Source organism: Saimiri boliviensis, chromosome 18 (assembly GCF_048565385.1).
Source record: "Saimiri boliviensis isolate mSaiBol1 chromosome 18, mSaiBol1.pri, whole genome shotgun sequence".
NCBI classification, from domain to species: domain Eukaryota; kingdom Metazoa; phylum Chordata; class Mammalia; order Primates; family Cebidae; genus Saimiri; species Saimiri boliviensis.
In genome coordinates, this window is record NC_133466.1 from 919,215 (window position 1) to 934,609 (window position 15,395).

General features: G+C 46.8%; 1 protein-coding gene across 20 annotated transcripts in view; it reads right to left on the reverse strand.

The window, feature by feature from the left end:
* Positions 1–15,395, reverse strand: part of PCBP3 (poly(rC) binding protein 3) — a 275,114-nt gene that overhangs the window by 82,824 nt on the left and 176,895 nt on the right. For all 20 annotated transcript variants that reach the window (XM_039480549.2, XM_074389413.1, XM_074389419.1 and 17 more), the window contains one exon: positions 3,732–3,866. In XM_039480549.2, coding sequence (XP_039336483.1) covers positions 3,732–3,741 — 10 coding nt within the window. In that variant the 5' untranslated portion in view covers positions 3,742–3,866. The remainder of the gene's footprint in view (positions 1–3,731; positions 3,867–15,395) is intronic.

Genomic DNA, 15,395 nt, shown 5'->3' on the forward strand with positions numbered 1-15,395 from the left:
GGCAGGCGAAGTGCCCTCACCTGGAGTCCAGGTCTGTGCTGCTCACGGTGCATGATCCCTGAAGGCACACTTGGTGCTGGAACAGGCCCTGGAGAGGGAGGTGCCCAGCCGAGTGTGGAGTCTGCCCCAGGGCGGTTTCTCCAACAGGGCAGACATTGTGTGTTAGGACTAGCCTTCCCTGGGCAGAGGCAGGAGCCAGGGTGAGGCTGGCAGCCAGTGGGAGGCCAGCTGTCCAGGGTCCCAAGGGCCACTGTGGAGTTTCCTGGGCAACCTGGGAGTTTTCCTCCCCAGGGGCTCTGAAGCAGTAAATAGGGGAGAGTGTGGAATTTGTTTATCCCCACTTCTGGCACAGGGCCATGCAGGGAGACCGCCTATGATGCAGTTCCCTCTCGGAGAACCACCTCTGCTGCTGGCCCCTCCCGGCCCAGCTGCTACTGGTCAGGTGCCTGCTAGTATTGCAGCATAGTGCCAGGCGTTCACAGAGCTCATGTCCCAAGGATGGCAACACCAACAAAGGAGCAGACAAGCAACAGGACTTGGTGGCAGAGGACAGGGCTGGCATCTATATTCATCTGTTCTCATGCTGCTAATAAAGACATACCCGAGACTGTGTAATTTACAGAGGAAAGAGGTTTCATGGATTCACAGTTCCACATGACTGGGGAGGCCTCACAATCACGGTGAAGATGCAGGAAGAGCAAAGGAACGTCTTACATGGCGCAGGCAAGGAAAGCATGTGCAGGGAAACTCTGGTTTAGAAAACCATCAGATATCCTGAGAGTTACTATCACGAGAACAGCCTCCACGATTCAATTACCTCCCACTTGGTCCCTCCCATGACCTGTAGGAATTGTGGGAGTTATAATTCAAGATGAGATTTGGGTGGGGACACAGCCAAACCATATCAGCATCCATCAGGAAGACCTCACTGAAGGAGGACTTGAGAACTGTGGAAGGAAAATAAAATCTCAGGAGCCCAAACCCACTCTGATGAAGAGTTCAGCTTGGGAACAAAGTCACACAAAGGCAACCTTCCTTTTGGTCCTAAGCAGACGGCTGCAGACAGAAGGCCATGAGTCTCCCGAGGGGTCTCCCTCACCAGCTGCCCACAGGGAAATGCCCTCTGCGCCCCAAAGTTTGTGCCCTAAGGCAGTGTCCTGCTGGATCTCACCCTGCCAGTGTAAATAAACGGCTTATCTTCACAGGTACAGTACTAAGACAAGACCAAAAGCCATCCCTCTTCCACCCAGCCCGAGACACACTCATGTCTTCCTCTGCTTAAAAGTCCTCAAAACTGTCTTTGGTGAAAGCCCAGGCCACAGGTCCTACAATAACTTCTGTATCGTTTTCCCTGGTGAGTCCTCAACCTTAGCTAAATGAACCTCTGGATGGACTGAAATCTTCCATGGTCCCATTTTGGTTGGCAGATCAGAGACGGCAGGAAGGTGAGAGAGTTCCATGAGTCTCCCTGGAGAATGGCCCGCAAGGCAGGACTGCAGGGTGAGGCTGAGTATTGGCAGTCAGTGGGAAGGGTGTGGGAATGGGGGAGGCCTGGCTTGGCTGTGGGGGAAGCCCAACCCCTGCCCTCAATCCCCTCCCTCTGCGAGCCTTTCCCACATGACACCTCTGTCAACACTGGGGAGCAAGGCTCCAGGGGGAAGCACATCCAGGGCTCATGGGTCCAAGAGTGGCAGAGAAGCCAGCACCAGGGCTTGAGGCTTTCTGGTTACTGGTAGGTGCTGGCTCCTGTCAATAAGAGCCTTCTGAAGGCTTTGGAGAGTGTCTGCAGGGTGGTGTTCTTCTGAAGGCTTTGGAGAGTGTCTGGACTGCAGGACGGTGTCCTTCTGAAGGCTTTGAAGAAATTCTTCCTTGTCTTTTCTAGGCCACTTTCCTTATCGTTTTTTAATCTTTATTTATAATTGACACATAATAGTTGTACATATCTATAGGATACAGTATGATGCTTCAATACATGTATACATTATATAATGATCAAACCAGGGTAATTAGCATATCCATCACTGTAAACATTTATCATTTTGTGATAACATTCAAAATCCTGTCTTCCAGCTATCTGGAAAGACACATTATTATTAGCTGTAGTCACCCTACTGTTAACAGAACATCAACATTTATTCCTCCTGTCTGACTGTAACTTCGCATACCTGTTGACCAGCCTCTCTTCATCCCAGCATCAGGGCTGAGGAGCTTTTATTTTATTCTCTATTTTCTGAAACAACCTGTACAAGTTAGAAATCAAGTGCTCCTTAAAATTAGGTATAATTCACCCATAAAAATGTGAGAACTTTGTTTGATTGTCATTTAAATTTCTTTAGTTTGTATTGGCCTATCCAGGTTCTCTATTTCTTCTCAAGTCTATTTTGGTACTTTGGATTTTCCCAGGAAGTTATCAGTGTCACCTAAGCTTTCAAACATGTTAGCATGTGGTTTCCCACAGTACTCTAACTTTTCTCCTTGGTTGTATCTATGGCTATTTCTTATCTATATATCCATCCATCTATATTTATTTTTATTTATTTATTCACTCATTCATTCTTTCCTGTATTCTGTTCCATCGACCGTCACCAGTATCACCCCTCCATTTCTTTATCCAGAGATCTAACTACAGACTCTAAAACACAAAACAGCTTTTAGCTCTGCTAATTTTCTATTTTTCTGTGCTCTCTATTTCATTGATTCCTGCCATTTCCTGTATTCTTTCCTGCCTTATGGATCCTTGGGCTTTCTTCCTTGCTCTTTTTTCAGCTTCTGGAGTTAATTTTTCATGCTTCTTAACACGTGTGTTTATAGCTACAAATGTCCTTCTAAGCACTGCTTTAGCTGTGTCAGGCTAATTTAGACATATACTGCTTCATAATCACTCAGCCCTAAAGTTCTTGCATTTCTTTTATGATTTTATTTCTAACAAGAAGTTTTTATAGCATATTTATATAAGCTATTCCTTTATGATTAATTTCCAGTTTAATTGAATTATGCTCTCCACATATTGTGTTATAGATGGACTTTCCCTGTATGCATACATCCCTATGTTATAGACAGACTCACCTGTAACATCCTAGTTTTGTATGTTCTCTGTATGCTTACAAAGTAACATGTAGAGTTCAAAATATACCTAACAGCTCAAACTTAATTATTATGTTGCTTAAGATATTAATACTCCCGCTTGTTTTTTGTTGACCTACTTCTTTGAGAGATGTGTTAAAATCACCAAACAACTGCTCCTTCATCCAACTTTGCTTGCAATTGTATCAATACAAGTTCATGGTAACAGCTCAAGCCACAGGGTATCACCAGGCCACCAAAACAGCACCCCCACTCTTCATGCTTTCATCACCTACTGTTTCCAGACACCTGAAGATGCTTTTCAGCCCCCAGCACAGCCTTCGTGTCCTTCATTCCTGAAACCTGTGCTTCCCTGGTGTCTCAGGGCTGGCTCCAGGGCAGAGCCAGAAGGCCATGCGAGAACCACCTGGCCTGGAACTGGACCCCAAGGTGTTCAACCACAACCAGCTCACTGCTACCAAAACCAGGGACTCCTGATTTCCCACAGTCATATACAGAATAGGCCTCAGAGCGCATTGTGGACTGAAGCAGGGTGAAATACAGTACTGTGTCACTTCTAACATCCTTCATTTGTCAAGGGTAAGTTGTCTTTGCTATATACATTCTTGGTAAACAAACAAACATGGAAACAAAAGACAGTAACTCACCTTCCCCCATAAGCAGGCTATAAGGGTTAGAGCAGATCCATAGACAGCAACAGTTCAGATGTATTGAACTCAGAGCATCATAACCAGAGCGGGTGACTTACAGAAGGGTTGACTTCTGTCGTGTAGCCCACCTACCTAAAACACAAAAACACAGGGCTGTGTGAGCATTGCTGGCACAGGGCCTGTCCATCACCACTGGGCTTCAGTGGAACTGCCTCTTGCCTTCAACAGAGCAGTAAACACGTCTTTAGCATGTTTAAGTATGGAGACGAAGTGCCTGCAAGCACTCACCCTGGCGCTATTCCCCCCATACTCCAGATGAGGCGACTCAACACAAAGGCAGGCTTCCATTCCCAAGTGAGAAGTCTATATGAAATGTTTTGATAAAATTGTACTTAGTATATTTGCTTACATGTACACTGATTTTTTTTTTCATGTTTTTACATGTACACTATTTTAAAACAATATTTATTATATATTAATTTAAACACATTGCTGGTTTTCTAATTTCACTGATAGTGAATGGATTTCATCTAATTTCTTCAATTTCAGCATGTTCTTAGAGGAGAGACTTGGAAAAAGAAGGCACATCTGGGGCTGGATGTGGTGGCTCACGCCTGTAATCCCAGTACTTTGGGAGGCTGAGGTTAGAGGATCACTTAAGGTCAGTAGTTTGAGACCAGCCTGGCTAACATGGTGAAACCCCATCTCTACTAAAAATACAAAAATTAGCCAGGTATGGTGGTGGGCGTCTGTAATCTCAGCTACTTGGGAGACTGAGGCAGGAGAATTACTTGAACCCAGGTGGTGGAGGTTGCAGTGAGCCGAGATCACATCACTGCACTGCAGCCTGGGTGACAGAGTGAGTGAGACTCTCTGTCTTAAAAAAAAAAAAAGAATATTTGGAACCTTGGGAGGAAAAGGGAAGGAAGGATGGAAGGAAAGAGTGGAAATTCAGTTTCCTACGGAAATAAAAGCATAGCAAGGCATAAGAAGAAGACACATATTTAATCCATCTCCAAATGCACCATTTGGTATTCTTTCTCTAAAAAAAAAACAAAACTATGTTTTTTGCTGACCCACAAAAAAGGATGCTATTGGACAAAGAAACCTGGTAACCCACCGCATGTCACTCGGCACGTCTGTTCCCAGCTAGAAACACCTGTTACTGCGAGTGCAGGAAAATCCAAATGCTTTTAAAATAAAAATAGAAAACAAAGGCATGCAAAATCCCTTTGAGTAAAGGATCTTCTCCAAGTAGCAGACCCTCCTGAAGTCCATCACGGTTCTGGGAGAAGGAAACAGGATGTAGGCACTAAAACTTCTTCAGCTGATGGAACTGAGAACTCCCACACAGCACTGTAGCACAGAGTGAAATGAGTGAAAGCTGTGCAGGTGTGAGAAACACCAGAAGTGAAACACCAAACATACCAAGAATACAAATGCAGAGTTAAAACAAGAAACTATGATAATTAATTTTACCTATGAAAAAAATTAATGAGAACAACACAATTGGCCTAGAAATGAGACTAAGTTACAAGGTACCAAAAGAGAGGATTCAGCAGAAAGCAAGGCAGGAGAATAGGGCCTGGAGGCAGGGAACATGAGGCCAAGCCAGCCTGACTTCCTACAACTCAATCAAGTGAAAGCTCCTCAGCAACCACAGGGATGTGAATGGCTCTGCAGCGTCACTCATCCTCTCCCCTGATGCCATTTACACTCTAACTACACGTGCATTCTCTCCATTTACCTAGACCACGTACTCCAAATAACATCCTCTCCATTTGCAATAGGGCACATTCTGAGTAAATGACTCTGTGACTTCACTTCATTCTCTTCATTTTCACTGAATATTCGCCAGGTACCCAATGGGAAACTTGTGGAGTACTGAAACCCCAGAGGATTCTGTGAGTGCGGCTCTCCCACACTTGCGTGTACTTCTGTTCTCAATAAATGCCTGCTTTTGCTTTCCTTGCTTTGTTTGTGTGTTTTGTCCAATCCTTTGTTCGAGAAGCCAAGAACCTGGACACCCTCTACCGGTAACAACTGCATAAGGGACACTGCAGGAGGACTGAGCGTGTCCAAGAGAACATGAGGCTGACAAGAGGTTAGAGACGTGCAGAGAAGCTGCCAGATGCAGAGCCCAGGCCACAAGGATCCAAGAAACACAGACTGGAGTTCCCAAAAGAGAAAAGCAAAACCACAAAACAGAACTCATACTTAAAATCCTAGAAATGTTCTTAGGAAGAAAATAATCTACAAGTTGAAAGGCTCATCGTGTACTTGAACAAACTGACCCAGAATGGTTGCCCTGAAGGCAGAGCCCAGTAAATGATGAAAATGGAAGAGAAAATTCTCTGGGACTCCAGGCAAAAAGGCCAGCTCATTCACAAAGGAAAGAAAATCAGATGGGGATCGGACTTCCTGACTACCATGTATAAGATAAGTGAACAGTGGAGCGATATTTTCATAAATTCAAGTAAAAATAAAGTGTGACCAAAGGACTTTATGTCAGCCAAACTATCTTTCAAAACTAAAGCTAAATAGAAATAGTTTTAAATATCCAAGAACTCAATGAACATTTTGTTTCTAGGCCCTTCATGAGAAACCTGCTACAAAAGAATCTCCCTCAAATCAAGAGATCACTGGGAATTTTGACATAAACAAAAATAACCAATGTGTTGATCAAAGACTAAAACAAAGAGTGAGGACAAGGATGGAGGTGGGGATGAGGATGGAGGTGGGGATGGAGGTGACGATGGAGGTGGGGATGGAGGTAAGGATGAGATGGGGATTGAGGGGAGATGGAAGTGGGGATGGGGATGGAGGTGGGCATGGAGGTGGGGATGGAGGTAAGAGTAGAGGTGGGGATTGAGGGGAGATGGAGGTGGGGATGGAGGTGGAGATGGAGGTGGAGATGGGGATGGGGATGGAGGTGGGGATGGAGGTGAGGATGGAGATGAGGATGGAAGTGGGGATTGAGGGGAGATGGAAGTGGGGATGGGGATGGAGGTGGGCATGGAGGTGGGGATGGAGGTAAGAGTAGAGGTGGGGATTGAGGGGAGATGGAGGTGGGGATGGAGGTGGGGATGGAGGTGGAGATGGGGATGGGGATGGAGGTGGGGATGGAGGTGAGGATGGAGATGAGGATGGAAGTGGGGATTGAGGGGAGATGGAGGTGGGGATGGGGATGGAGGTGAGGATGGAGGTGGGGATGGAGGTAAGAGTAGAGGTGGGGATTGAGGGGAGATGGAGGTGGGGATGGAGGTGGAGATGGGGATGGAGGTGAGGATGGAGATGAGCATGGAAGTGGGGATTGAGGGGAGATGGAGGTGGGGATGGGGATAGAGGTGAGGATGGAGGTGGGGATGGAGGTAGGGACAAGGATGGAAGTGGGGATGGAGGTGGGGATGGAGGTGAGGATGGAGTTGAGGATGGAGGTAAGAACGATGATGGAAGTGAGGTAAGAAACAGCTTCTTACTGGGAGCATGCTGTTCTGCAAAAGTAAAAATACAGTAAATCAGAGGTAAATGAATTTAAAAAAAATGAAGAATAAGCTCACAGACTGAAGCATGAGAAATAGGTGGGGGGAAAGAATCCCACCAGACAAGCCAAATGACGAGGTCAGAGGAAGAAATAGAGGACTAGGCCTGGTGCAGTGGATCACGCCTGTAATCCCAGCACTTTGGGAGGCCGAGGTGGGTGGATCACGAGGTCAAGAGATCAAGACCATCCTGGCCAACATGGTGAAACCCCATCTCTACTAAAAATACAAAAATAGCTGGATGTGGTGGTGCACGCCTGTAATCCCAGCTATTTGGGAGGCTGAGGCAGGAGAATCGCTTAAACCCAGGAGGTGGAGGTTGCACTGTGTTGAGATTTCACCACTGCACTCCAGCCTGGTGACAAAGCGAGACTTCATCTAAAACAAACAAACAAACAAACAAAAAACAAACCAAAAAAACAGAGGACTAAGGTGCTAACAGCAGCTAAAGGGACAAAACATAGACCTTCCTAAATGCCAAAAACAATAGAAAAAGATAAGCAAAGACACAAACTACATTTAAAAAACAGATGCACAATAAATAAAACACAACACACACATTAAATACAGGAACAAGTTATGTGGCAGCTGAGACTGGACATAGCGGTCCGAGCAACAATAAGTGTGAGTGGTTTTGGCCCTATGAAATCTTCCACTCGGCTCACAAAGCCAGCTCTGCTTTACACAAGAGACACGACAACTGCCAAGCGATTTGAAAAGGCTAAATGTCAAGAAATGAGCTAAAGCACGTCAGGCAAATGCACCAGGCTGAAGAGCATGGGTTGAAATCTGCCTGTCAGACAAGGCCCAGCCTCACCTCAAAGCAGGAAGCAAGACCAAGAAGGGCACTTCCTGATGCTGGAGGACCCTGTGCACGATGAGGCCACATGAGTTAAGAACCTACTAGAACCCCCAAACACAGAAGCTGGCTTTCTAATGCAGAAACTATAGGTGTTGGGGAAAGAAACAGAAACGTAAGAATAGCAATTATTAACACTGACTGTCAGCCATGGCAAGGTAAGAGGTAACTCAACATGAAAAGTAACTCAACATGAAAGAGAGCTACAACAGGACCAGGTCTTAGGGACATTACATCAAACTTTGTACTCTAATAATAGAGATTATACTTTCTTCTTAAGCATACTTGAAACTTTCATTTAAAAAAAATCTAGCTTGTATTAGGGCACAAATAAAACTTCAGTAAGTTACATGAAATACAAGTGGCACAGAGAGCAGACAGCAGTCTCTGCTAACAATGCAATACCAGAAAATAATGAACTTTAGCCAAAGGGTATTTCACTGGAAAATTTACATCATTGTAGAAACACTGAAGGGGAACTGGTTCATAACATATATCTATGCATACAGATATCCCCCTAGTAAGTCCCTAAATTGGTAAGGAACACCATGAGACCAGACTGGAGAGAATGGCGTGACAGACTGACACACTCCTGCAGTGACCCGCTTCTTCCAACCTCATGCACATGTGCAGGGGAGCCTGAGAGCAGGTCCCTGACAGAGCCAGATACGAATGAGACAGAATCTCCACATGGAAATGCTCTGCAGCTCCCTTTTCAGGGGGGAACACAGCTGTTTAGGAAGGCAAGGAGATGGAGGAGACAAAGGAGCGTGCGATCCCCTTCCTCACCTCTGGCCTGCCCTGGCTGTGAGACCCCGTGAGTAATAGCAGAGCAACGGCTTTCACATCTTGCTGAACAAGCTGAACTGGCTGCCACAACAGATCAGCTTCAAAGGCAAGGACCCCAAGGGTGTCACATTCCCTCATGGGCACAGTCCAGATAAAAGCAGCGAACTCAGCTGCAAACTGCACACATGCATACACATGGCAAAGGCACACACTCACATTCACACGGGTGCTTAAGTAGCTCACACACACACGGCAAACACACATGTGCACATGGGCACATGAGCAGCTCACACACACATACACATGGCAAAGGCACACACACGTGCCTTTAGCAGCTCACACAACACACACAGCAAAGGCACATGCTCACACACGTGTGCACATGGGTACTTAAGCAGCTCACACACATGCATACACATGGCAAAGGCACACACATACGTGTGCACATGGGTGGTTAAGCAGCAGGAACTTACAGTAAAGTTTACAGCTTTTAAAAGGACTAAAACACAGAAAATTAGTGAGTCACAAATCCAATTTAAGAAGTTAGACAAAGAACAGAAAGTATCAAAGTATCCACAGAAAGTAGAAAGAAGGTAATAAAGTTCAGAAGTTCAGCTGTGGAGCCCAGCCCTACAGGGTCCTGTGAGCCCCTCCCTGCTGGTGTGGAGATGAGAAGCTGTGAAAATAAAGACACAAGACACAGAGATAGAGAAAAGAGTTTGGGCCCAGGGATCCACCGCTACCAGATTGTGGAGACCAGCAGCGGCCCTCGAGGGCCTGGACATTCTGACTTTTATTGAGTACAAAGCAGGGAGCAGGGTAGAAAGGCTCAGGCAATGGTGGTCAGTGACAGGGTCAGGTAAGTCACATGTCTTGGAGACAGGGGCTCAGGATTTTCAAGAAGCCGAGGCAAGGGGAAAACCTAATGCGTCAGCACTTTTTTCATACTTGTCAAAAAACAGCAAGGTCACTAAGATTTATGTTACTATTACTAATTCTTATCTGAGAAGAAAGAGAAGAACCAGGTGCTGAAGCAGAACGTGAAAGCAGACGTGGAACGTGACCACTGAAGCACAGTGTCACATAGAGACAGTTAAGTCCCCGGACGTCTGCAGGCCTCCCTGACAGCCGCCAGGCCCACCACAAAAGCTTGGAAGAGCAGAGTTTTCTCCTAACTTCCGCGAGGAAGGAGACATCTCGGCCATCTTGGACGTCTCCTTCCCTAGCTGGCTAAACAGCCGGCACTTTCACAGCGCTGGTGCTGCCGCACAGCCAAGGCGCCCTCCAGCAGCCTTTACGCGGGGGTGACAGAGGGCTTAGAGCATCTTGCCTTAGGGCCACCTCTTTTTCCAATGCCACTTCAGTCTCATACTTCTTGACCTGAGACTTATTAGTAAGATTAAAGATTATATGATTGTATATATGTATATATTTATGATTACATGTGAATACCTACGATTATTTATAATTATATATAGGAATAATTATGTAACCGTATCTCTAATTCTTTTCTAATTCCATATTTATGTCAGAGCAGACTGAGGCCTCAGACCCTTGCCTCGGCTCCTACAGGGTTTCCCCCCGACCTTAAGCAAAGAAAAAAAGGCAACTGAGAAGATCAGTATATTTAAAATTCGGTTCTTAAAATCTAAACAATATGCAACCTGATGAGATTAACCAAGAAAAACAACTGTGAAGGCACAGAGGATGGTAGTCATGTAAAGGAAGCCATGGCCTCTGGTTCAGGGCAAGATGGAATAGGAACCTCTCTCTTGACTTCCTGCTGCGTAAAACCAACGACTCTGGACACTACATGTGGAGCAAACAGAAGAGAACCCTGAAGGCTGCAGGGAAGAAGGGGGACTGGCTAGGGCCCTTGGGATTTGAAGAATGACACAGCAGTGAGGTCATCATTCTTTGGGTTTCTTGTTTATTCATTTTGTTTGCTTTTCCTCCTGTATATTTCAGACAGGTCACCAGAAAAGCTTGCAACTTAAAAATGCCAAAGGATACACACCAAAAAAAACCCTTTAAAATGCCAAAAAAGAAAGAAAAAAAGAAAGAACGAGAAAGAAAGAAAAAGAAAAAGGAAGGAAGGAGTCTCAAGAAAAGTTCTCTCTAGGGAAAGGAATGGGAAAGGGAACCTATCAAGTCAGAAAGCATCTGACAAAACCGCCCTCGTCCACGCAGAGATGACAGCACCCACGCAGTGCCTGGCCCTGTCGGAGGGGCTGAGAGGGGAGCCTGGACTTCCGCCCCCACCCAGCAGTGCCAAGCACCTTTCTCCCCACCAGTGGTGTCCGCAGGATCCAGTGAGGAGCCTGGGCCTCCACCCTGGCTTGCTGGTAACAAGACATCCCTTCTCCACGGTGTCAGCAGAGGCCAAAATAGATTCATGTAACACAATAACTCATACTTCCAGGATACAAACAAATATTATTTGTCATGCTAAACAGTAGGTATAACTCAACATGAAGGAGAAAAGAAAATTAACAGAGGCCCACATCTGTAATCCCAGCACTTTGGAAGCCTGAGGCGGGAGGATCATCTGAGCCTAGGAGTTCAAGAGCAGCCTAGGCAGAGACCTTGGCTCTACAAAAAATTTAGAAGTCAGCCAGGCATGGTGGCACATGCCAGCTACTCAGGAAGCTGAGGTGGGAAGATCACTTGAGCCCAGGAGGTCAAGGCTGCAGTGAGCCGCTAATAAAATGGTCCACCTATTTAGGGCACTTACTATGAATGGAGCTTACAGGACTGGAAGTTGCTCTGGGTGAGTCCCTGAGGGAGTGGTGAGTAAATATGAAGGCCTGGGACAGGATTACTGCCATAGACTTTATAAATACTGTACATTTAGGCTACATTCAATTTATACAAATATTTTTCTTTCTCCAATAAATTAAATTTACTGTAACATTTTTACACTATAAGCTTTTAAGTTTTTTTAACTTTTTTGACTCTTACAGCACCTAGCTTAAAACACACACACACACACACACACTCACACACACCCACACACACTATAGCTCCACAAAATATTTTCTTTATATCCTTATTCTATAAGCTTTTTTTCTATTCTTAAAATTTTTATATATTTACTTTTAAACTTTTGGTTAAAAACTAAGACATAGGGCTAGGTGCAGTGGCTCACACCTATAATCCCAGCACTTTAGGGGGCCGAGGCAGGCAGATCACTTGAGGTCAGAAGTTTGAGACCATGCTGGCCAACATGGTGGAACCCCATCTCTACTAAAAATACAAAAATTAGCCAGGTGTGGTGGTAGCACGTGCCTGTAATCACAGCTACTTGGGAGGCTGAGGCAGGAGAACTGCTTGAACCCAGGAGGTGGAGGTTGCAGTGAGCCAAGATCACACCACTGCACTCCAGCCTGGGTGGCAAAGTGAGACTCCAGCTCAAAAACAACAACCGTAACAAAAACTAAGGCATAAACACACACATTAGCCTAGGCCTACACCGAGTCAGAATCACCATGGTGTAATGCAACATATTTCAGATACAAAGAGAAAAATGTGAACCAAGGATTTTATGGAGTCAAATTACCCTTCTGTGAAGGCTACAGATGAGAAGATGTAACTCCACAAGAACACAGGGGATATTTTTCTTACAGCCCATCCCGAAGAACCTAATATAAAATGCAGTTGGGCCAACCATGAAATAATTGGAAAAGCTTTGTCATCAGGTAGGTGATAAGTGTCAAACATATTTAACTACTGAACTAGGACTAAATGATGGAGTTAAGGGTGACAGAATAATATGTAACCATTAAATGTGCTTAAAATATAAAATTAACACACTAATGAAATGGGAGAAGAGGTGGGAGAGCAAACAAAAATTAGCACTAGCTTCCTGCTCGCTTAACTGTTGGCAAGATGTAAACTGATATCACAGGAAGAGATTTCTGGCTAATTTTAATACTGCTTATAAGCAGACAACCAAGGGCTACAAGCGGACCCCCGGCGTGGAATGGCCCACAGGAGAATGTCCACGTATCCATGCCCTGCAATGTGAAGCTAAGTTGTTGTGGCCCGTCCTCCTCAAACCGGGTCCCTGGGATCCAAGAGCCAGCATCCCAGGAGCCCCGCGGTGTCATGCTGCTGCCCGTGGCTCGGACACGGACGTCACATAGCATCATGTCCACTGGAGGCACGTGCCTGCCCAGATTAAAGGGGAGGATCACGATTCCCTCCCTGGTGGAAGGAGCATCAAAGCTGTAGCACAAGAAGAGCATGTGGGATGGGAGGTACAGACCACAGCGAAACGTTATTTACATTCACTGAATTGGCAAACATTCAGAATGTTGGCGAGACTGTAGCTCATCAGCGGTGCTAACACACTGCTGGGAAGATGGGAATCAGTATCTGTGCTTTGAAACAAAATTTGGCATGATCCTGAAGGTTAATCTTTCACAGACTATGATGCGGCAATTCTTTAAACCAAAAAAATCTCATGTGTGCACCAAAAGAATCACGAGAATGTCCACAGAAGTATCCCTTACAATGGCAAGAGAGCCACACGACCCTGCCAGGAGAATGAATGAATTAAGCATATTCACACAGTGGAACACTGTGCAGCTGTGAGGGGAAGCTGCAGCTCTGCCCACAAACACACACCAATCTAACAGACCTTGTGTTTGACTAAAAAGAACAGGTTTCGGAAGTCTATGCCTGTTTCTAAGAGTTCAGAACAGTCATGTTTAATAAGATAAAATGACTTTAAAGAGAAGAGATAGGGAAACAAACAGGATCATTGTGACGTCTGGGAGAGGAGCATCCCATCTCGCTTAGCCTGGTCATGGGGTCACAGGTGTTAATCAGGAAGCTATGCTTCATAGGTCACATTACATATGTGTCACATGCTAATTCTCACATGCCACAAAATTTTAATGACTAAACTGTGAAGTGCAGCCAAGTACTGTAAGCAGAGGAACTGGCGCACGTGATCCTAGGCCAGGCAGTGTGTGGTGCTTACAAAGCATGGCAGGGGGCCAAGGTGCTGTCATGGAGATGAGGACCAGCAGGGCAGGAAGACATGACCGGCAGGCCCGGCCATAGGTACCAAGCACCAAATCCCATGCAGGTGCCAGGAAAGGCACACACAGGCCTGGCGCAGATGGGCTGTCCTCCAGCCACTGCCTGGAGACAGGACAGTAGGACTGGGGAGAGTCAGGGTCCATTTTGGAGGCAGAATTGGGAGGGTTTGGATCAGATGAGTAAGGAGGGGGTCCAAGGTTCCTTCTGTTTGCATGCCCACAGGTCTGCTGACATCGGCTCCTGGAGTGGGGCAGCCACAGCCAGTGGAGCAGGCAAAGCTCAGAGCAGACCAGGCGGCCCCTCTGCAAGGCTGAAGGAGGAGCTGTGGGTGGCCTGGACTCCCTGTTGTCCGGGGCCCCTCCTTGCCCCTCTGTGGATCAAGGACTCCCAAACTTCTTGCTTAGATGCTGGAAGATGAGCAGCTGTTTGTTGGTGAGGTCATCATGTCTGAGGCCACAGCTTCCCCCATGGAACTGAGATGCAGACCCCTGCCAGGCCTGGGGCCTAGTTCCCCTACAGCTGCCGTGACGCTGGCTCTCCGCACTCTCCTTTCCCCGGGGCTTTCAGGCCCAGGCTTCCTGCTGGTCAAGCTCAAGACCCTGGGGCCAGCCTCTGCCTATCTGTGGCCCAAGCTGGCAGGTGTGGCCTGGCTGAAAATGTCTCAGGAGAAGCTGATCCGCTATGCAGCCTGGTCTGCCAGAGCCAGGGTCCAGGCCCATGGGCAGCTCACAGGGATGTGGGACCATGTCCAGGCCCCGTCCTCCTCACGCAGGGGCCATGTGGCCAGACCAGGCCCAGAACACCATGTGAGTGCCCAGATGCTGAGATGTGTTAGGTTTGAGCCCTGGGACTGTATTTCTGCCTTTCTGGCCTCTCAGATGCACCGGGATTTACAGGAGGCCCCTTAAGTTGCTCCAGGTCAGTGCAGGCTGTGGCCGGGAGCTGATGGCCTACAGGGAGGTGTACAGACCTGGGGCCAGGGTCAAAGGTGTTACAGCCACTTGGCTTTGCTGTGACCCCTGCACACAGGAGCGCCAGACTCCTTTCAGCCAATAGGCCACAGGGCAGCTCAGCTGCTGCTGACCCTCTGGAGTGGGGCAAGTCTTGTGAAGGAGGCTCCCAGGCAGGTCCTAGGGAATGAGGTTTAAACAGACCCCCGACCACACTTCTGGGAGCTTGTGTAGGCTCTGCCCCCAGGGCCCAGGTGAGAAGAGGGCTGTTCTCTGTCTTGGCTCCCCTCCTCTGGGTTTTATTTCAGGAGAAGATGTACCTAACTTCTATGATTCTTACGTCCTCATAAATGTCACCCACAGGAAGCTGTGGCTCTGTAAGTGGGAAGTAGCCCCCATGTTAGCAGAGGCTGCTGTGACATTTGTGTACCAGCCTCCCAAGCTGCCAGCATCATTTGGTGGAGCTGCCCAC